The following is a 20599-nucleotide window of genomic DNA, read 5'->3' as shown; positions in this document are numbered from 1 at the left end:
GCACATTATCATGCAGAATCCATATGAATGGCATTGATCTTCTATATGACATCGAAATATATATATATATATATATGATCCTTTGACACCGGTGTCAAATTTTGAAATTTGACACCAAATTCCAACCGTTGATTTCCGTCAATCAACGGTTATCATTTATTGGAATTAATAATTAATTAATAAGTGTAATTCCCAATAAATGATAACCGTAGATTGACGGAAATCAACGGTTGGGATTTGGTGTCAAATTTCAAAATTTGACACCGGTGTCAAAGGATTCTATCCCATATATATATATTTATTTATTTATTTTTTAGCTTTTTTTTTCTAGTAGGGTTGCCAATAAAAGTAAATGACCTTTTTCATCATTCATTATTAGTTAGCTTGTATGAATTAATTTATTTATTCTTTTAGCCATACTACCTGGCCAGGTTGTGCAAACCACAGTTAAGAATTTATATACTGCCGACACTTGCTCATATTTATACTGCAAATATATTATATTGTTCCAGAACTTTAGGTAACATTCTACTTCAAATTTTGAACCGCGTTATGATAAAACATATGCAAGTCAAAAAAGAACACAGCTCTAAAACCCCCTTATTTAGGGATATACATTCAATGCATCTTAGAGGTCGTTCTTGTATGACAAGAACTAACTTTAATTAGAAAGGAAAAAAAATTGTTACGTGAGATGGTGTATTCATCATGAGCATAGATACAGCTATGATGTTAGAAAATTAGTGCTTACAAAAAAATTGGGTATGTCTAAAAATATGCAAAATGCTTCGATCTAACACATACTCACGCACCCCGTGAGGAGATATTTTAATCGTTTTTCAAAAGCACTTTCTTTTTTCATATAAAATACTTTTGATATTAAGTAGTTTTCATTAACTTAAAAAAATTCGTAAGTGCCTTTTTATGTACAGGATTTCATAATTAAATCACTCAATGTAGGACTTTCTTTGTCTTACACATCTGTTCATTATGACCTTTTCAAACTAATATTGTTATATCACTAAGAGGGGAGTTACACCTAGGAACCAGTATTGGGGTCTATGCCTGTGTCACCATGGAAGAATATCTCAGAAAGTTCCTACCAGCAAAGAAATAAAATAAAAAGATCTCAGACAGTAATTAATGTTATACAGCAATTTGTACATGATTCGGATAAAAATATCAAACACAACAATCCAGACTAGTAGTGTATCTCCTCATGTATGAATTTCACGTGATCATGAACATTTTGTGTCTACCCCCCCCCCCCCCCCCCCCCCCCCCACACAAACACATTACGAAACACACACACACACAAAATAAGCACTAAATGAGTGGTGGCCAATCAATATTTGTTAATACATAAAAAAAGAAAAAAGACATAAATTTTTTATATAATCTGATGATGTGAAATTTATATATAAGAGGATTCATTCTATATAAATAGGAGTGGCAAAATGTGTTGGAAGGTTGAGTTCGTATTGAATCAAGGTTTGACCTACGGCTCAAACTTTTCAACACAAACACGATTGTTGTTGTTCACGCGTAAAAAATTGAAACGTAGACATGACCTGTCGTGGGACATATGGGTTGATCCACAAAAAATGAAAATTTATTTTTTAGAAGAAATTAAATAATATATGCGAGTTGACATATAACCTGCGCCGATTCAAAATCAACAAAATTTAAATTTTTTATTTTTTTAAATAAAAAAAATTATGGGTTTGACATGCGAATTACACATGTCAACCCATGACAGAACAAGACAATAATTCGTATCAACTTGTGGCATATTTTTTGATCTTAGGGAGAATTTGGTAGAAGGATTATTTTGAGATATTCAAGAAAGCGAGGGTGAAATTACAATAAGACCATGTTTTTTGATCTTATTGATCTTGTCTCTTGTTTTTGAAGAAGTCCGGAAGATTTATATTTATGCTTGTTAATTTTATCCCCAACTCTGTATTTTTATTTTGAATCGTGAAGTCAAAAAGGTAGAGGTTAGGTTTGTAAAATTACACCACATTTTCAGTAATATTCGACAAATAATCCAACATAAAATTAAGAAACTTGAGCTAATATTCTCAATTTTAACCTACCAAACAATTTTTTAATAATATTTTTGAAAAATTAATTTTCCCATCATATTTTCAAAAATTATGATTTCCAAGTAAAAAAAAATTTTGTCCTTTACCAAATGCTGTTAATGTAATACAGTTGAAGTACATTGCATAATTAAACCATACAATGGAGGGGTGGGACCTATCTTGAGCTGTCATTGGCAAAAACATATGCAACAGGCATTTTCCATGAAATTTTATGATTTGGTTTCATCGATGATATGCAATTATTCCAGCACAATTGTGGAAGACAACGGTGTCATTATGAGACTGTAATTGTCTAATTGACTCGGAAGCGTGGTTAATTAAATTTCATGGAAAATGATAGTGCAAATACCAAGTGGCTTCTTCTACTATATTTGTAGTAACCAATTGACTTTAGCGCTTGGCAAGGGGCAAGGAGCCGAACTCTCTGGTGCTGGTGACAATTGACATTATACAAGAGTAAATAAAAAAAAAAAAAAAATTCTTTTTTTGTTGAAAAATTATTTGTTATCATATTTATATAAATCTGAGTGGGTTTTTTTTTTCACTTTATAATAGGATTCATTTATTTTTATATGAATATAATAGAGAAATATTTTTTATAATAAAAGCAAAAATATTTTTCCTATAAAATAATTGATGGAATATATATAGTTAATTGAATTATTATTATTATTTTAATTTTTTATCTATTCAAAATTATTCGACTAATCCGATCTACAATAAAAAATTATCATTAGATAAACCTAAACGGCGTAATATAGATGTCTTCTCTCACTGTAGTTTGCAGCTTTAATTTCAAACAATTAGACTGAATTATGTTCCCTACAAACACACTATTGTGAAATGATGTTTGTAGGGGGAGTTGGGGTGCTTTTGATGCACATAGAGAGACATGTTGATACCCAAATGTGATATTTAACATTATATCATAATCATAAGTATTTTGACAACAAACGAATAGTACGATCTTTCTTCAACCAATAAAATCTAAAAGGGTATATATATAGGATTTATTATTTCTTATATTATAGGAGATAAATTTTATTTTTTATATATACATAAAAGTATGTGAGACTTATATTTTTTTTTTCTGCATCTGGGTCCCACAATTTTTATGTGTATGTAGAAGATAAAATTTGTCTCTAATAATATGAGAGACACCAGTATATATTATATTCTCAATCTTAGTTGTTGATCCTATTTTTTTTTTTTTTTTTTGGTATGCTGTTGATCCTATTTATTGAAAACAGAGTAAGGAACATGTAAAAACACTTCTATGCTTAAATCACTTTCAGAGCGAAAAAGAGACACGGTAAACAGACACAGAAAATGGACATAGTCCTATATATGAGTTATGTGTGAGACCCATGGGACCTTGGGTAGTAGGTCATGTACATTCTTTTGGATTTGAGCCCGGCTTCAAATTCAAATTGTAATTTTATTATTTTTTATTTTTTGGTAAACCAATTATACTATTTTTTTTACAACTATAGTTAAGGTCACATTATTTTATATATATATAATGGGGTTTGATTTTCTCATGTTGCATGAGAATTCAATTATCATGTTGTGACTCAACTAGCTGTGGGTCCCACATTTATTAAAAAAAGAAAAAGAAAAGAAAAGTTTTGCACACAAATCGAAAGGTCACAACATGAGAATTGAATTCTCATGCAACATGAGAAAAAAAATATTTTCACATATATAATAGGTGAAAAAGATGTCTATTGAAATGTGAAACAGTATTAAATCTCAATGATTAAACTTAATCTGCTTTAACATTATTGTAATTTATTTTTTATTCTAATGAGATTAACCTAATCAACTGTTTAAGAAAGAAGAATGTTTTATTTTATAGATTCGTGGAAAATCAGAGGGGAATCTATCTATATATAAATTAAAGGAAGTGGCACACAGCGACAATGTTGCAAGTTGGCCACGGAAAAATGGTGATAGCACATGGGTGCGTGCAGGCATGAACAACGAACATTATTCTATGACATAATCTTAGATGTCATTGGTCAATAACCCTCTCTTGTGAGTGCAACTCTTCAAAGTAATAAATTCAATGAAGTACCTACTCCAAAGCAACAACTGTAGTTAACATTTGCACACAATAGTTTAAGAATCGATTGAGAATTATGGCGTGCAAGTCAAGGATATACAGCAATGCCAATCCAAATTCGAATTTTCAGAAACATTCTTGATCTCCAACACTTTCAAGAAGAATATGAGTAATAATCACATACAAATGCAATTCAGGATTCTGGACTAAAACTCTCTTTTTTTTTTGGGTGCTTGTCTAATTACTTATGCAGCCATCTGATTTATGTAATGTTACTCATTCAAGGAAACCTTATTGATAAATGATAATTTTTTTTTCTCGTTAGGTGTGTTTATTCTTATTTCTAAAGAAACATATGCATTATTAATTAATGAAAAAATATATATTATTTTAGGTTAATGTCGACTGAGAGCAAGTAACAACAATACTTAAAAAAATTAATAATTAGCAACTTTTATATAGGGTTACATATTTCTCCTATTACAAGAAATAAAAAAATTGGATTTCAATTTTTTTATGCAGTAGGAGAAAATTTTCTTGCATATCTTGTGTAGGTCCCATATCTATTATAAAAAACAAAAACACAAAAGAAATTGTTGCACGAAAATTGAAGGGTCACTAGTAGGAAAAAATAATTCTCCTACATCATAAGAAAATATTTTCCCAATAAAATTATACCCAAAAGGATGTGATTTTAAGTTGGGAAAAAATTATCATAATAATTCAGGTCCAAAATAAATTAAAATTATAAGAAAATTTTTGAGATGGCAGAAGATAATATCCTGTAATTAAAACAAAACAAACACACACACATATATAATTAGTTATCTACTATTCCAAAAATAATTAGTGTTAATTGGAGATAATTTATAATGGTATAAAAATAAGAAATTTTATACTTAATTTTAATTATTAATAAAAGCTATTAAATATTGGTGGAATTAATGACTAATAATGGATTAAGCTTACACAGTTGATCTTTTCTCTTATTAATTTACATATCCGATAAACCAATATCCAGAATTATCAAATGGATTCACATTCTTTTTGCGGCTCAAATTTTGTATATAATTTAGTATATGCAAAGTGATGTTGAAAAAGTTTTTTTTCATGCAAAAATATAAGAGCAATTTATTTTTATTTTTTCAGATATCAATGTTCACCTAAAGGTGATCACTTCATTGTGCTGCTCAGGTTCAATCACACCAATCCATTAAATTATCCAAAAAATTACAAAATCTCTTAGCAAAACTTTAGCATTAACTATGGATTAAAATTTCAAATTTTTTTCTAATTGATCTTACTTCTTACCAAATGTAGAAGCTAAATTGTAAATAATACCTAGTGATTGTTATTAATTGTAAAATGTCACATTCATGTTTAGTGTAGAAATCTTAATATATGGCCTACCATTGTAAAGAATCCATAAGAATGCTTATATGTCCTTCTTCATGACCCATTTCTAACTTCTTTTAACCAAAGCAGAAGTCGGAGACAAGTTGAAAGAAAACACTGATCAAACTCATCAAATGCAACTCATAAGACGTTTAAGTTATAGGATATCAAATTTTAAGTTTACTTAATTCCATTTGAATAATATAAAATCCACCTCTGTAATACAATTTTCAACCTCCACAATAGTAACAGATAAGCTATGTGAAAAAAGAAAGATGCAGATTAGAAGTGACTTCTGGGCCTGGCAGCGTAGAAAGTAGAGTGATGTTGGTGCCAAACAATGAAGTTGATTTGAGGGCTCAGGTAAAACATACATAGCAATTTGAGTGAGTTCAAAGGAAGAAAATATAACTACCAAACACGTGAATCAACTAGTAAAGGATGGTTCCAACTTAACTAGTGGTCTCGAGTTTAAACCCCTGAAAACTCAATTGTGTTAAAACTTGATAGGAAAAGTTTTGCCACTTATGTGATCCTACCCGACTCGAATCGAACTAATCAAGTAATCCATGAATCGATGGATAATATCCAAAATAAAAAATAAAAAAAGAAGAAAAAAATATATTCCAGTTGAGAAAGTGAAAAGTCATTCTCCATTCATGGAACATATATTCTGTTCATCATGGGAACAATTTTCTGTGACTGAAACGTTTTGCATCTACAAAAACTGGAAAATGAAAGAAAGAAAACTAATTTCACAGAAATCATGTTTTCCAATTATGCCTAAGTTGTTCATCAACATTCAGGAAAAAACTCAATATCCAGTAGTGTGACATCTAATTGAATCTATAAGATGTAGTTGTGAACCAGATATCAGCTACCCTTATCAGTATATACTTCTTATCTTCAACCTAAAGTGTAAACTTCAAACTCAAGAGGTGACACAACTAGTAAGCAAGTTGTGCCTAAGGAACAGACTGCTAGGCTTGAAAGATCTATGGTTCAATTCCTAGGCGTAGCAATTTGGGGCCAATAACAAAAACTTTCACGCTTTACGCCACAAATGGAATTAGTCTCGTCCAAATGGGTGAACACACTTTCCGGGAAACCAAAAAAAATATGTAAATTTCAAGGCATGTTTCTAATGTGCACTCAAGTGGAAGTTGTCAATTAGCAAAATTGGTAAGAAGCAATCCCTAAATATAGCTTTGATGCATATAAATAAATATGAATATCCAGTTCCCCAAGTTTTAACCCAGAAACTTCAGCACCGGCCATTTATGAAAATCAGACAACGTAAATATAGCTTCAGCACTGAGAAAGTTAAAAGCATTCTCCATTCAGGGAACATATCTTCTGTTCAAAACAGGAGCAATTTTCAGCGACTGAAATACTTTCCATTTATAAAAGCTGGGAAAAGAAAGAAAGAAAACTAATTTCATAAAAATCATGTTTTCCATTGTAATTTGTGCCTATGTTGTTCATTGACATTCAGGTAAAAACTCAATATCCACTTGAGTGATAACTACTTGAATATATAAGCTGAATCTGTTGTGATTGTGAACCAGATATCAGCTGCCCTAATAATCAGTATATACTTTTTATATTCAACTTAAAATGTAAACTACAAGGAACATTTCTAATGTGCACAGTGCACTCAAGTAATAGTTATCAATTAGTAAAATAGGTAAGAAGCAATCCCTTAAATATAGCTTTTCTGAATGAAGAACAAAAACATTGAACATGGAAAATGCATTATCAACCAAACATGTTGCAAAAATATAACACCTCATCTTCAAGAAGTGCTTAGTGTTTTCTCTTCTTCAGTGACAAGCATCTTTCCATCTGCAAAATTACAACATACTATTGGTAATCCAAGCTGCTTCTGCAATTTCTTCACAACAAACACTTCTGGCTCTTCACATATGGTTACCACTGTACCATTCCTACCAAGCCGACCAGTTCGGCCAGCTCGGTGCGCATAGTGAATTGAATCTGTGGGTAAGTCCAGATTAACCACAAGATCACATTCTGCCACATCCAAACCCCTTGCTGATAATTCATTTGTCATCAGAACTCTCACCTCACCATTCTTGAATTTCTTCAGAGTATTTGACCTAGCAAGCTTCCCAAGATCTCCATGTAACTCTACGGCTTTTATCCCACGGGCCTCCAGCTTGAAGACAACATCCTTTAGCTGCCTAGTATGGTTCATGAAAGCTATCACAAATTTGGCATCCAGTGCATGAATACACCTTCTCAAAGTATCAACTTTGTGCTGCAACCTTGCTACACAGTAATAGTGTTTCAATGCAGGAGGTAGACTATCTACTGCTGCTGTCTGAGATGGCATGGATGAGTTAGGACTCGAGCTGGGTGAAGATCTTGACAAATTAACAGGCTGAGAAGGCGAAACGGTTTCAAGAGGGACAACTTTCTTAGCTTGGACAAGAAGTGGTTCACAACCCCAGCTCCTAGCTGCCCTTACAACAGAAAATGGCACAGTTGCAGAAACCATAATTAACTGACGCTCGGCCCTTTTGTCATTCGAGTTTGGGTCTGCACCTGAACCTGATCTCCTCCCTACGTGCTCCAATATCCGGTGCATGTCTTCCCGGAAATTGAAGGATAGGAGTTCATCAACTTCATCTAATACCAGAAAACGACATCCATGGGTGCGCAGTTTCCCAGCTGCACTAAGTTCTGATATCCTACCAGGAGTGCCAACAACAATGGCAGGTTTATTTTTCTTGAGAGCTTCTTCCTGCCTGGTTCGGTTTGCACCTCCCACAAGCTGCTGAACCGCTCTCTTATTATCCATTCCTAGTATTTTCTCAAACTCCCTCACTATCTGCATTCCAAGCTCCCTAGAAGGAGCAATAACCACTGCTTCTATCCCCAATTTCTTCCCAGCCTCACCACCATCACCATTTCCTTCAGGAATTTTGTCCCTTAATGGCCCAATAGCAGAAAGTATAGGAAGTAGATAAGCCAATGTTTTCCCTGAACCTGTGTAAGACTGAATAATGACATCATGGTTCTTCAGAATGGTAGGAACAGCAGCAGACTGAACTTCAGTTGGAACATTGAACCCCTCATTCTCTAGCCTCTCAATCAACACATTGGGAAGGCCAAGTTCTGAAAATGATTTAGCAGCAAAAGGGGCAGACTCTATTTGCTGTTTGTCTATAACCCTAACTGGTTTCTTCCCATTGTTTCCAAAGGGCTTTCCTTTGCTCTTGAGAGCCTCAGAGGAAGAACCTAATGGCTTAAGCTTATTTGGTTTGCTTATGTTTCTTGGTTCAATTTCACTTTGGAAACCAATGCTAGAAAGGGTGAGGGAACCATTATGTGGTTCCACCTGGCTCATACAACGGACACTACTGCACAATGAAGCATTCCTAGAAGTGGCCAAAACCCTTCTTATGGGGAATGACTCTCCAACAACAAGAAGAAACCTAGCTGAGATCAAAGTTGGCATTTTTTTAACAAAAATAAATGAAAAACCTTATTCCCTGTCTCTACTCCAAAATGGGACAAGACAATATTAGTGGCTGCTAAAACCCTTCCAAACAAACCTTAAAATCTGCTACAGATAAGAACAAGAAAAACCCACAAAAAATTAAAAAGAAAAAAGAAATTCAAACTTTGGGACAAGTTAAGGGTAGTGAAAGTTGAAACCTTTTTGTTTTTCTGTGTGTATGAAGAGATTTGAGAAATTTGTTGCTACTGCCACCACAATCTGAACCCAAAAACCATGAAGTAGCAAGTACTTGAATTTGAAATTGGGTATCCTAATTCGTGGCTTCAAGGTTGAGGAATTTGGGAAACGCTGAACATCACAGTTTCAGAGCTCTTCTCTTTGCTCTGTGAGTCTATGAGGTGCTTGTTTGGGGAAAGACATCACATCAGGGTTTATCTGCAAAAGATTATTTTTTGAAGATTTTTATTTATTGAATTCCTCTTACAACGTGGCCACAAGATAATAAAGATAAACATGTCAATTGTTAATTAAAGGGTTAATTAAAATTTTATATAAGAAATATTTTAGACAATGCAAATGTATGTAAGAGAGAAAAATAAATATATAATTTAATACCTCAAATATATTACTTGTGTTAAAAAATATATTTTAAAAATACAAATTAAAAGTACTAATTTAAATGAAAAAATATTCAAAAAATTAAACAAACACAAAAATTTCATCATCAAATTTTATATCTACTCTAAAAAAAATTGAGATAAGTAACGAAATTCAAATATTATTTAATTTTAATTACTTTGTGAAATGCACAAATATAGAGAGGCCAAAGGAAAAAAAAAATTAAGATGTACCTAATCCAACAAAATTCAATGGTGCACACATTTTTAGTTTTGAGTTTAGTCTTATGTATTTCTTTATCTTATATTTTACTTAAATTGATTTTAAAAGAATTTATTTGTATATAAAAATGATACAAGGAGCAGTTTTAATAAAATCAGAGCGATCCGGCCGGGTCGACCTGGAAACCGGTAAATCGGTCATATAATCAGTCTGGTTGAAGTAATGGACCGGCCATGCATCAAAATCGGTGCGACCCAATCCGACCCTGCCGATTTTCATGAAAATCGGTAACCCGACCCGGTCCCAAAAAAAAATTCCAATTTTTTTTTTTCAAAACAAAATAAATCAAAGTGGACATATTTGAATATTTTTTTGCTTATTGACTTACATAATTTATGTACCTACAACACTAATATTATCTCAATTATGCACTATACAAAAAATTTTGATTTGATTTATAGTTAAAGATATCATTTTCCGAACCTAAAGTCTCGTATGACGATCATTATATTTTTATTTGATCCTTTATTGTATAATAATATGTGATTTATTATTTTTTATATTAAAATATTTGAATTTTTTGTCATTTTTTTAGATATTTCAGTATATTTATAATTTTTTAATATAAATTATAAAATTGTATATAATTACCAAATCATGCGGTTGAACCACTGACCCAGTACCTCGACCAGATCAATGACCAGGCCAGTTTTAATAACATTGCAAGGAAGCATATATTTCACATACATAACTGGATGATACGCATGATCTTCTAGTCTATCTTTGTTCACATAATCGAATAGTTTATGTTCTATCATGAACATTCGGAAGATAATAGATGTGAATGCTATTTTTGGGGCAGTCGGGTCCTTGTATGTTTGCCATTGGCCTATTCGCTAGTGGAAAATCTTCACACTAGAACAATGTGCTGGAATAAACAAATATGGGTGTGTTTGATTTGTGTTTTACAAAACTGGTTTTGTTTTTAAAAATAAAAAAACATGTTTGATACTTCATGTTTTGTAAAAAAAATTTAAAAACAGGTTTTCTTTTTTGGTTTTTAGAATAGAATTTTCAGAACACCTTTTAGCTATTTTTGTTCTAGTTTTCTATTCTTTGTTCTCAAACCAAAAAAAAAAACACGGAGAACACCCAATTCTCATTAATGGCAAGACCGTAAATAACTCTTTGAACTGTACATTAAAAACACGGAAAACACCCAACTCTTCCATCTTGAATCTTGAAATAGTATACCGCAACAGTAACCGATCAAATTAGCGAGCCTTGGATGCTGCAATTTCCCAACGCCAGAAGCTTCTTCCACGAATTGCTTCGGATCAGGCAATGCAGCTTTGCTGAACTTCTTCACAGCAATCCAACGACGATTCTTGTTCGGGTTCTGGAGCTGACCCTTGTAAACCACGTTCGGTGCTTTTTCTCCACTCTCCGAAACGATAAACTCCGAGCTGAAATTATTTGTCGCGACTTTCAGGTCTGCCAAGGAAAGCTCCGAGAACGATGAAGGTTCATCAGCTACAGACACGAAAATAGTCATAGTCTCTCTCTGACTCTGAGAGAAGATAGCGTTGTGATTGTGGTTGCGGTAGGGTTGCTGATTTTCCTTTTCCGGGTGAGTTTCTCTCTCGCCTACTCCGAACAACAACGATGATTGGCAACAATTTCCCATGGTTTAATTCTCTCTCTCTCTCTCTCTCTCTCTCTCTCTCTCATAGATCATGAAATTTTGATTTTGATTGCTTTATCTGATATATATGTCTTTGTGTTCGAGTAATTTGCATTTTTATTTTTAACTTACATTCTATTCCTTCATTCTCTTCCTTTATCGTTCTCCCTGTTTGTTAATTACCAGTCACTATTTACTTATTAGGATTACCAGTTGGAACTTGCACTCTTGTAGCAGTGTGAGAGGGGCAAGCTGTTATCACTGAGACGCAGGTGAGATGCAGATGGAAGGGGGATTATTAATATATTTTACATCTTGTAGCATGCAACTTCTTCTTATGGGTTTGTGGTGCACACTGATTTTTCAGTAAATTGGGTAAGGGGATTCATATGCTTGCACTTCCATTATTCAACTTCATACCCCATTATTCAATTAGTTGAAAGTTGTTAAAAGTTGCACTTCCATTTTCTCTAGTTTTTCCTGCTCACACAAGAGAGGTTGTTAAAAGTTGTATGCAGCAACACTCATATAAGTACATGCATGTTGTTCATTTGGATCTTACTTCATTAACTCTATTGTCATAGTAAAATATGTTCTCAAACTACTTCAGTATAATATCATGCATCCTATAATATCAAAGTTTATTATACCCTTTGATATTTAAAAAGGATGCACTTCTTTGTGTCCTTTGCCAAATGCATCATGTTAGTAGCATGTAGCATATATTTGGAAAAGAAATGTCATGATGATAATAAATAATAGCTGAAAATAGGTTAAGTATTACCTCAATTTTTTTCAGCTCAAGTTCAAGAGCTACCTTCTTTTTCTCTTCCCAAGCAGCAACAGCAGAGAGATGTTTTTGAGCTCTATTAACAGATCAAATAATTTATTTAGGTTACCAATCATTTGCAGCACATATAGTCACAAGTTATGATATGCAGATAAAGCCACATGCACTAGAAATGGCATATTTTTATTATCATCATCATAATGACATAAGATCACAAACTCACAATATCTTACAGGCTGCTAAGATTTCATCTAATCCAGAAGCATATGAACTAATGAAGGGTTGGGAGAATTATTGTGTCATGCAACAGTACCAACAATATAAAGTGCCTATTTTAACCCCACTATTCCATTATTTATTCCATTATTCATATGCTTAGCTATCATGCAAGGACACCACCCACCTCCATTCTAAAGATGAAAATATTTTATACCAAAATTTTACACCAAATTGCAACATAATGTTATTGTAGATTCTTTATGGCATAATGTTCCGCCAAGTCCCAAAAGTGCTGAACTTGTTGCGTTTGTATTAATTAGGAAGTGTAGGTACTTTTTTTTTAACTATCTTCATATTCTTTTGTTGAATAATATGACAGGTTGTAGCTGTCATCGATATTGATAATTCTACATTAGAAAATGATGTTTGTATCTTTGATGAATCTGCATCAGATTCAAGTGATGATGAATTAGTTGAGCTATGCATCATTGATATGGTTTGCGATTATAATAAGAAATTTTTAAATAAAACTAAGGTTCGAACATCTATATTAACTGGCCGTGACTTTGTTACTGAGATATTAAATGGATCTGGAACAATTTGTTTCGAGTTATTTCGAATGGAAAAAACATGTTTTACTAATTTTTGCAATGAATTGAGGGGAAAAAGTTACTTAAGTGACTCAAGGGATGTTCTTCTGGAAGAAAAAGTTGCTATGTTTTTATTCATAATTGGGCATAATGTTCGCCATAGAGTGATTTCAGATCGCTTTCAGCATTCTACAGAAACAGTCTCTCGTTATTTTTAGGAGGTATTAAGAGCAGTATACCGATTGGGAAAAAAGCTGATAAAACAAGAGTCTAAAGAATTGCCTGACAGAATAAAAAATAATCCAATATATTATCCTTGGTTCAAGGTATGTAACTTTATTGCTTATGATATTTATTCATGTTTTATTTATTTATTTTATCTAATTTTTAATTGCTTTTATTTGGATTCTTGCGATTATAGAATTGTTTAGGTGCAATTGATGGCACACATATAAATGCATGGGTTCCCGCTGAGAAACAAACATCATGTAGAGGTAGAAAGACAATTGTCACACAAAATGTCATGTGTATCTGTGATTTCAATATGTATTTCACATATGTGTATTCGGGGTGGGAAGGAAGTGCACATGATGCAAAAGTTTTTGTTGATTCATTAACCAATCCAAATGCACAATTTCCATGGCCATCTAGAGGTGAATATTATATTGTTGAATTAGTCTTTTGTTAATGAAGTAAATAATTTATATTCAATGTTAATGTATACTCCATTGATGTAGGTATGTTCTATCTTGTGGATTCTGGCTATCCTTGCACCGGAGGTTTCCTTGCCCCTTTTAGAGGCGAAAGATATCATGCTCAAGAATACACTGGTCGAGGTAGACAACCAAGAAGTCGTGAGGAGTTATTCAATTATCGGCATTCATCTTTAAGAATGACAATTGAGCGATGCTTTGGAGTCTTGAAGATCAGATTTCCTATTTTGAAGTTAATGCCTCCATATAAACCTTCTAGGCAGCGACTCATAGTGATAGCGTGTTGTGCTATTCATAATTACATACGCAAGTGGAATTTACGTGATGATTTGTTTAGAATGTGGGAAGACATGGATCCAACAGAAATGGAGGTTATGAATGAGATTTCTAACATTGAGGGAACACGTTTCAATGATGATAACTTATCAAGGTTATCTGATGAAGGTGCAACTGAAATGGCAGCATACCGTAATCATATAGCAAATTGGATGTGGGCACAACATAACAACTCTGCGGTTTAGATTATTTGATTTGATTTGTTAAATAGGCTTTACTTTCGGATAATCAATTTTCAAGTGACTAGATGTTTGTATGTGTTGATTATTAGTACATTAAACCCTATTTTATGTTTGTATATGTGTTGCTTATTAAGATATTCGTCTTTGACTAGATTAACTTTGGTTCGTTACAATTATTATAAATTGGCAGATAACAACTTATATAGTAACCTTATGGATTTTGAAATGATAAACTTGCAATGCATTGGTCTTAAAAAAGATTTGTAATATGATTTATTTTGATGTTAAAAATATATCTAAATTTTTACTTATAAATAAAAAAATTATTTTAAAGTAAGTTAAAAAAATAATCAATCAAATGAGTTTTTTTATTTTGTTTTAAAAACATGTTCTTAGAACAAATTTGCCAAACAGATTTTTTTGTTTTTTAACTTTTAAAATTATTTTCAAAACAAGTTTACCAAACAGATTTTTTTCTTCTTTTGTTCTAAAATTCAGTTCTTAAAAACTATTTTACAAAACAGTTTTAAGAACAAAAAAACCAAAACACAATCAAACAGGCCCTATGGGTGTGTTTGATTTGTGTTTTACAAAACTGTTTTTTGTTTTTAAAAACAAAAAAACATGTTTGATACTTCATGTTTTGTAAAAAAAATTTAAAAATAGGTTTTCTTTTTTGGTTTTTAGAATAGAATTTTCAGAACACCTTTTAGTTGTTTTTGTTCTAGTTTTCTATTCTTTGTTCTCAAACCAAAAAAAAACGGAGAACACCCAATTCTCATTAATGGCAAGACCGTAAATAACTCTTTGAACTGTACATTAAAAACACGGAGAACACCCAACTCTTCCATCTTGAATCTTGAAATAGTAGACCGCAACAGTAACCGATCAAATTAGCGAGCCTTGGATGCTGCAATTTCCCAACGCCAGAAGCTTCTTCCACGAATTGCTTCAGATCAGGCCAAGCAGCTTTGCTGAACTTCTTCACAGCAATCCAACAACGATTCTTGTTCGGGTTCTGGAGCCGACCCTTGTAAACCACGTTCGGTGCTTTTTCTCCACTCTCCGAAACGATATACTCTGAGCTGAAATTATTTGTCGCGGCTTTCAGGTCTGCCAAGGAGAGCTCCGAGAACGATGAAGGTTCATCAGCTACAGACACGAAAATAGTCATAGTCTCTCTCTGACTCTGAGAGAAGATAGCGTTGTGATTGTGGTTGCGGTAGGGTTGCTGATTTTCCTTTTCCGGGTGAGTTTCTCTCTCGCCTACTCCGAACAACAACGATGATTGGCAACAATTTCCCATGGTTTAATTCTCTCTCTCTCTCTCTCTCTCTCTCTCATAGATCATGAAATTTTGATTTTGATTGCTTTATCTGATATATATGTCTTTGTGTTCGAGTAATTTGCATTTTTATTTTTAACTTACATTCTATTCCTTCATTCTCTTCCTTTATCGTTCTCCCTGTTTGTTAATTACCAGTCACTATTTACTTATTAGGATTACCAGTTGGAACTTGCACTCTTGTAGCAGTGTGAGAGGGGCAAGCTGTTATCACTGAGACGCAGGTGAGATGCAGATGGAAGGGGGATTATTAATATATTTTACATCTTGTAGCATGCAACTTCTTCTTATGGGTTTGTGGTGCACACTGATTTTTCAGTAAATTGGGTAAGGGGATTCATATGCTTGCACTTCCATTATTCAACTTCATACCCCATTATTCAATTAGTTGAAAGTTGTTAAAAGTTGCACTTCCATTTTCTCTAGTTTTTCCTGCTCACACAAGAGAGGTTGTTAAAAGTTGTATGCAGCAACACTCATATAAGTACATGCATGTTGTTCATTTGGATCTTACTTCATTAACTCTATTGTCATAGTAAAATATGTTCTCAAACTACTTCAGTATAATATCATGCATCCTATAATATCAAAGTTTATTAATCCTTTGATATTTAAAAAGGATGCACTTCTTTGTGTCCTTTGCCAAATGCATCATGTTAGTAGCATGTAGCATATATTTGGAAAAGAAATGTCATGATGATAATAAATAATAGCTGAAAAATAGGTTAAGTATTACCTCAATTTTTTCAGCTCAAGTTCAAGAGCTACCTTTTTTTTCTCTTCCCAAGCAGCAACAGCAGAGAGATGTTTTTGAGCTCTATTAACAGATCAAATAATTTATTTAGGTTACCAATCATTTGCAGCACATATAGTCACAAGTTATGATATGCAGATAAAGCCACATGAACTAGAAATGGCATATTATTATTATCATCATCATAATGGCATAAGATCACAAACTCACAATATTTTACAGGCTGCTAAGATTTCATCTAATCCAGAAGCATATGAACTAGAGGGGCATGCAATTTACATTCATGCAATTTTACTTCCAGCTTAGAGGCTTATCACAATTTAGTTTTTCGGGCTAGATGCCACACATTTAACTTTTTGTCTGTATGTCAACCCATATCCAATTGGTTGCAAAAGTCTTTTATTTTCTCTTGTCAACCCATATCCAGTTGGTTACAATTTTTTTTTTCTATCCGTTTGTGAACTCATATCCAGTTGGTTGCGAAAATTTCTTTATTATTCTCTTGTCAACTCATATCCAGTTGGTTGTGGAAGTATCTTTACTTTTCTCTTGTCAACCCATATCCAGTTGGTTGCAAAAGTCTTTTATTTTTCTCTTGTCAACCCATACGCAGTTGGTTGCAGAAGTATCTTTATTTTTCTCTTGTCAACCCATATCCAATTGGTTACAAATATTTATTTTTCTGTCCGTTTGTGAACACATATCCAGTTGGTTGCGAAAATTTCTTTATTATTCTCTTGTCAACTCATATCCAGTTGGTTATCTTCACTTTTCTCTTGTCAACCCATATCCAGTTGGTTGCAAAAGTCTTTTATTTTTCTCTTGTCAACCCATATCCAGTTGGTTACAAATATTTATTTTTCTGTCCGTTTGTGAACCCATATCCAGTTGGTTGCGAAAATTTCTTTATTATTCTCTTGTCAACTCATGTCCAGTTGGTTGCAGAAGTATCTTTATTTTTCTCTTGTCAACCCATATCGAGTTGGTTGCAAAGCTCTTTTTATTTTCCTCTTGTCAACCCATATCCAGTTGGTCATAAACCTTTGCTTTTCTTTCCTCTTTTCAACCCATGTCCAGTTGGTTGTGGAAGTTTCTTTTTGGTTCTCTTGTCAACTCATATCCAGTTGGTTGCAGAAGTTTTTTTTATATCCAATTGATTCTAGATTCCCATTTTCGTGCCCATGTGAATTCATGCATTTAATCTTCAGGCTTAGAGGTTTTTGCATTCATGTCAAGCTCAAAAGTTTATTATATTTAATTCTCAGGTTCAAAGACCTCGCATTCTAAATTCATGTCTTTTATTTTCAAGCTCAGAAGAATTTTTAGGTTGCATTTTACCTCTATAGTTTCTTTTTGCTGACAAAATTAGTATTCCTGTCTTTATTTGTTCCTTGTAACGATAAAATGCAAATTTTAATTTGTCATATTATCTAATAAGAAACAAATAAAGAGAGGCAACTGTGAACACCTAATTTGGTCCTAAATATAAAAACGATAAAAATAAATAAATAATAAAAAATAAAATAAAAAAATCCAATTATATTCCTTTCTAAGTAATTTAGTCGGTGTATCAGATTAATATATATAACTTAGAAGTAGATTAGAAAAAGATTAAAAAGATGATTAAAAAAAATGGGGTTTGCATTTGTCATTTATTATGACACAACAAACTTTCCTGCACACACAACATTTTGTGGGGTCCACACATTTTGAAGAAAAAAGAAAATTACGGCACGCAAAACGAATCTCTATAACATTAAACAATCACTTTTCCTACAACATAACTCTTATAAAACCCAAAAAAATATATTAAAAAAGGGCTGATTATAATAGCCAGTAAAGTTTTTGTTTCTGTCTTTTGCTTTTAGTTAAGATTACTTGTTTCTATCCTAAAACAAACAAAAAAAAGGAAAGGAAAGAGAACGGTGCAATTGGGCAGAGAGCATCACGGAGAAAAGCAAATGAAACAATGACATGCCTTGGGTCAGATATTCTCTTCTTGGTTTACGGATCAGGCAATCAGAATCAAGACAAAAAAAATTTAATGGTTAAGCTACAAACGGAAATAAGACAGTTGAAGCAAGGAAAAAGAGCTTCAAAGAATAAACAACATATTGAGGCTGTAAGACTCCGCGCAGAAGGGAAATAAGGATAGAAGGGAAACAACAGCAGATAGGAAGAGTTGAAAACGCAGAGAGAAAAAAAAAATCAGGGAAGATGGAAATTTGAAAACAACTTGAACCTGGCATCGTTCTGTGCAATGACATCAGGGACCAAAGTCTCTCGTGGAGCATTAGGGTGAAGGATTATAACATCCTTATATAAGACGACAAGAGGAAAGGGGGGGTGGGGAAAGAAAAAGGGTTCCGGTAAGTCTGAAGGCGCCAGATATTCCGTGAGTGAGTGACCTATGCTTACTGCCGAGGGACCTATTCCGTGAGGGAGCCAGGAAGGAAGTTTTTTTTTCGCTAACCGCTGCACGCCTTCAACCTGTGAGTGACCAAGGCTCAGCCTTTCTGTCAAACTCCTCCATATCGCAAACTAGAGACATCACTCCGTTCGCAGTAGTCTCGTGTTAGGAAATTATATTTTCTAATAATTATCGTGGGTCACATATTATATTAATAATTATATTATGCTATTTATATATATTAGGTAAATTAAAGTGATCAGTTAAATATTCTCAAATAGATTCCTGAGTGAGTATGGGCTGAATGAGTGGATACCGGTGTTGGGCCAACTAGGTATAATGAGAGCTTATTGGCCCAACAATAAAGGTAAAAACACTATAAAAAAGGGTTATGGTCCCCAATACGTCAAATGAATAACCCTAGTTTCTCTTCCCCATCAAGAGAGAGACGACACACTAAGGAATTCAGTTTTAGGGTGATTTGACTGAGGAAGACTACAAACCCCAAGAGACAAGATCAAAGTTATTCCGCTGCATTGGAGACAAGTATGCCTCCACCTTTATGTAATTATTTATTTATGATTTGGTATGATGGATCTTGGCTTGTAGGTGATAGTTATCACCAAAAGGTTTAGAGGAATTAAAAATTCCAACAATTGGTATCAGAGCCATTGTCATATTGAATTATGAGGGAATTAAGTTTTGTGATTTTTATATATGATAAATCATGAAAAATTTTGCTTTATTGTCTTTTGGTATAAAGTTTATTATTTTTTGAACGTGGGTTCCATCTTATGTATTTTGTATTAGCTATGTAGTGTTATTTTTGTTCCCTGACGGTGATTTTTTGGTTTTGGAACAAAAGCAACATTTAAAAAAAAAACTAGGATTCACAGTTTAATAAGGGTTTATTATTTAAATTTTGAATCTGTGAATAGATGGAATATTTGGAAGAATTTTGGCTTTATAATCGATGAGATTTTGTTGTTTGAATTTTTTTTTTGAATAAACAATGAATTCTCTTAGAAAATTTTGGACTTACAGTTTGAAAGAAATCAAATGTTTAAGGTCTTTGGTTTTGGGGTTTTCCTTTTTGGAAATACAATGAAAACTAAAGCAACATAAAAAAAGCCCTATACTGGGCACAATCTTGGGAGACTAACTCCCCTCAAGTCATTACGAAGCAATTCCAAACAAGCCGTTGGAGGGACATCCAGCACAATCAGCTGTCCATCCTGATGAGGTGCATGAGTAGCAAGCCAATCAACAACAAAATTGCCTTCTCTATAAGTATGACTAAGCTGAATAATCCAGTCTCTTTGAAGCATGCTACGAGCTCGGATGATTAAAGCAGAAAGAGGATGACTTACGTCACACCCTTTTCTTATAAATTCCAAAGCCACCTTGGAGTCACCCTCCACAAAGACTCTCCTAAATCCCGTATGCCAAGCCAGATCCATACCTGTCAAGAATCCCAAAATTTCCGCTGAAGTAGAAGTACCACTCCCAAGGAATTTTGTAAAACCGGTTAACCAGTTCCCAGCAGCATCCCTTATGATTCCACCACATGCAGTCCTTTGCCCACTGTCTATGCTGGAACCATCCACATTAAGTTTAACATAACCCTCAGAGGGAAAATTCCAGTGAATAAGACTTCCTCTCTTCTAAGCTCCTGATGACCAAT

At 33.2% G+C, this 20599-nt stretch overlaps 4 protein-coding genes across 4 annotated transcripts; 1 reads left to right on the top strand and 3 right to left on the bottom strand.

Annotated features, from left to right (window-relative positions):
• Positions 1–7046: 7046 nt before the first annotated feature.
• On the bottom strand, positions 7047–9457 carry LOC133308662 (DEAD-box ATP-dependent RNA helicase 47, mitochondrial). The gene is made up of 2 exons (XM_061509311.1): positions 9250–9457; positions 7047–9154 (listed from the first exon to the last, which is right to left on the bottom strand). Exon 2 carries the CDS (start codon positions 9047–9049, stop codon positions 7364–7366), a length of 1686 nt encoding a protein of 561 aa, XP_061365295.1. The 5' UTR covers positions 9050–9154; positions 9250–9457; the 3' UTR covers positions 7047–7363.
• Positions 9416–11579, bottom strand: LOC133308661 (serine/threonine-protein kinase BSK1-2-like). Its single transcript, XM_061509310.1, has 3 exons — positions 11147–11579; positions 10576–10703; positions 9416–9487 (listed from the first exon to the last, which is right to left on the bottom strand). Exons 1-3 carry the CDS (start codon positions 11577–11579, stop codon positions 9416–9418), a joined length of 633 nt encoding a protein of 210 aa, XP_061365294.1.
• Positions 11580–12538: 959 nt separating this feature from the next.
• Positions 12539–14409, top strand: LOC133308660 (uncharacterized). The gene is made up of 5 exons (XM_061509309.1): positions 12539–12691; positions 12965–13081; positions 13394–13501; positions 13597–13828; positions 13913–14409. The coding sequence occupies exons 1-5, from the start codon at positions 12539–12541 to the stop codon at positions 14407–14409; spliced, it is 1107 nt and encodes a 368-aa protein (XP_061365293.1).
• Positions 14410–15187: 778 nt separating this feature from the next.
• On the bottom strand, positions 15188–15712 carry LOC133308663 (serine/threonine-protein kinase BSK1-2-like). Its single transcript, XM_061509312.1, has one exon. The coding sequence runs from the start codon at positions 15710–15712 to the stop codon at positions 15188–15190; it is 525 nt and encodes a 174-aa protein (XP_061365296.1).
• Positions 15713–20599: the final 4887 nt, after the last annotated feature.

Source organism: Gastrolobium bilobum, unplaced genomic scaffold, assembly GCF_033153095.1.
Source record: "Gastrolobium bilobum isolate Gb01-03AN ecotype WA unplaced genomic scaffold, APGP_CSIRO_Gbil_v1 utg8724, whole genome shotgun sequence".
Classification (NCBI taxonomy): Eukaryota; Viridiplantae; Streptophyta; class Magnoliopsida; order Fabales; family Fabaceae; genus Gastrolobium; species Gastrolobium bilobum.
The sequence above is the reverse complement of the archived record's forward strand: the minus strand, read 5'-3'. Positions and strand labels throughout refer to the sequence as shown.

Excerpts from the sequence above, each read along its gene's own strand:
- LOC133308663 (XM_061509312.1), bottom strand. The coding sequence starts at position 15,712 with ATGGGAAATTGTTGCCAATCATCGTTGTTGTTCGGAGTAGGCGAGAGA.
- LOC133308662 (XM_061509311.1), bottom strand. The coding sequence starts at position 9,049 with ATGCCAACTTTGATCTCAGCTAGGTTTCTTCTTGTTGTTGGAGAGTCA.
- LOC133308661 (XM_061509310.1), bottom strand. The coding sequence starts at position 11,579 with ATGGGAAATTGTTGCCAATCATCGTTGTTGTTCGGAGTAGGCGAGAGA. Across the intron at positions 10,704-11,146 it reads TTTGATCGGTTACTGTTGCG|AACATAAACTATTCGATTAT; the intron begins GTATACTATTTC and ends TGTTCATGATAG. Across the intron at positions 9,488-10,575 it reads TGGTCATTGATCTGGTCGAG|ATAAACCCTGATGTGATGTC; the intron begins GTACTGGGTCAG and ends AATCTTTTGCAG.
- LOC133308660 (XM_061509309.1), top strand. The coding sequence starts at position 12,539 with ATGGCATATTTTTATTATCATCATCATAATGACATAAGATCACAAACT. Across the intron at positions 13,502-13,596 it reads TATATTATCCTTGGTTCAAG|AATTGTTTAGGTGCAATTGA; the intron begins GTATGTAACTTT and ends TTGCGATTATAG. Across the intron at positions 13,829-13,912 it reads ATTTCCATGGCCATCTAGAG|GTATGTTCTATCTTGTGGAT; the intron begins GTGAATATTATA and ends CCATTGATGTAG.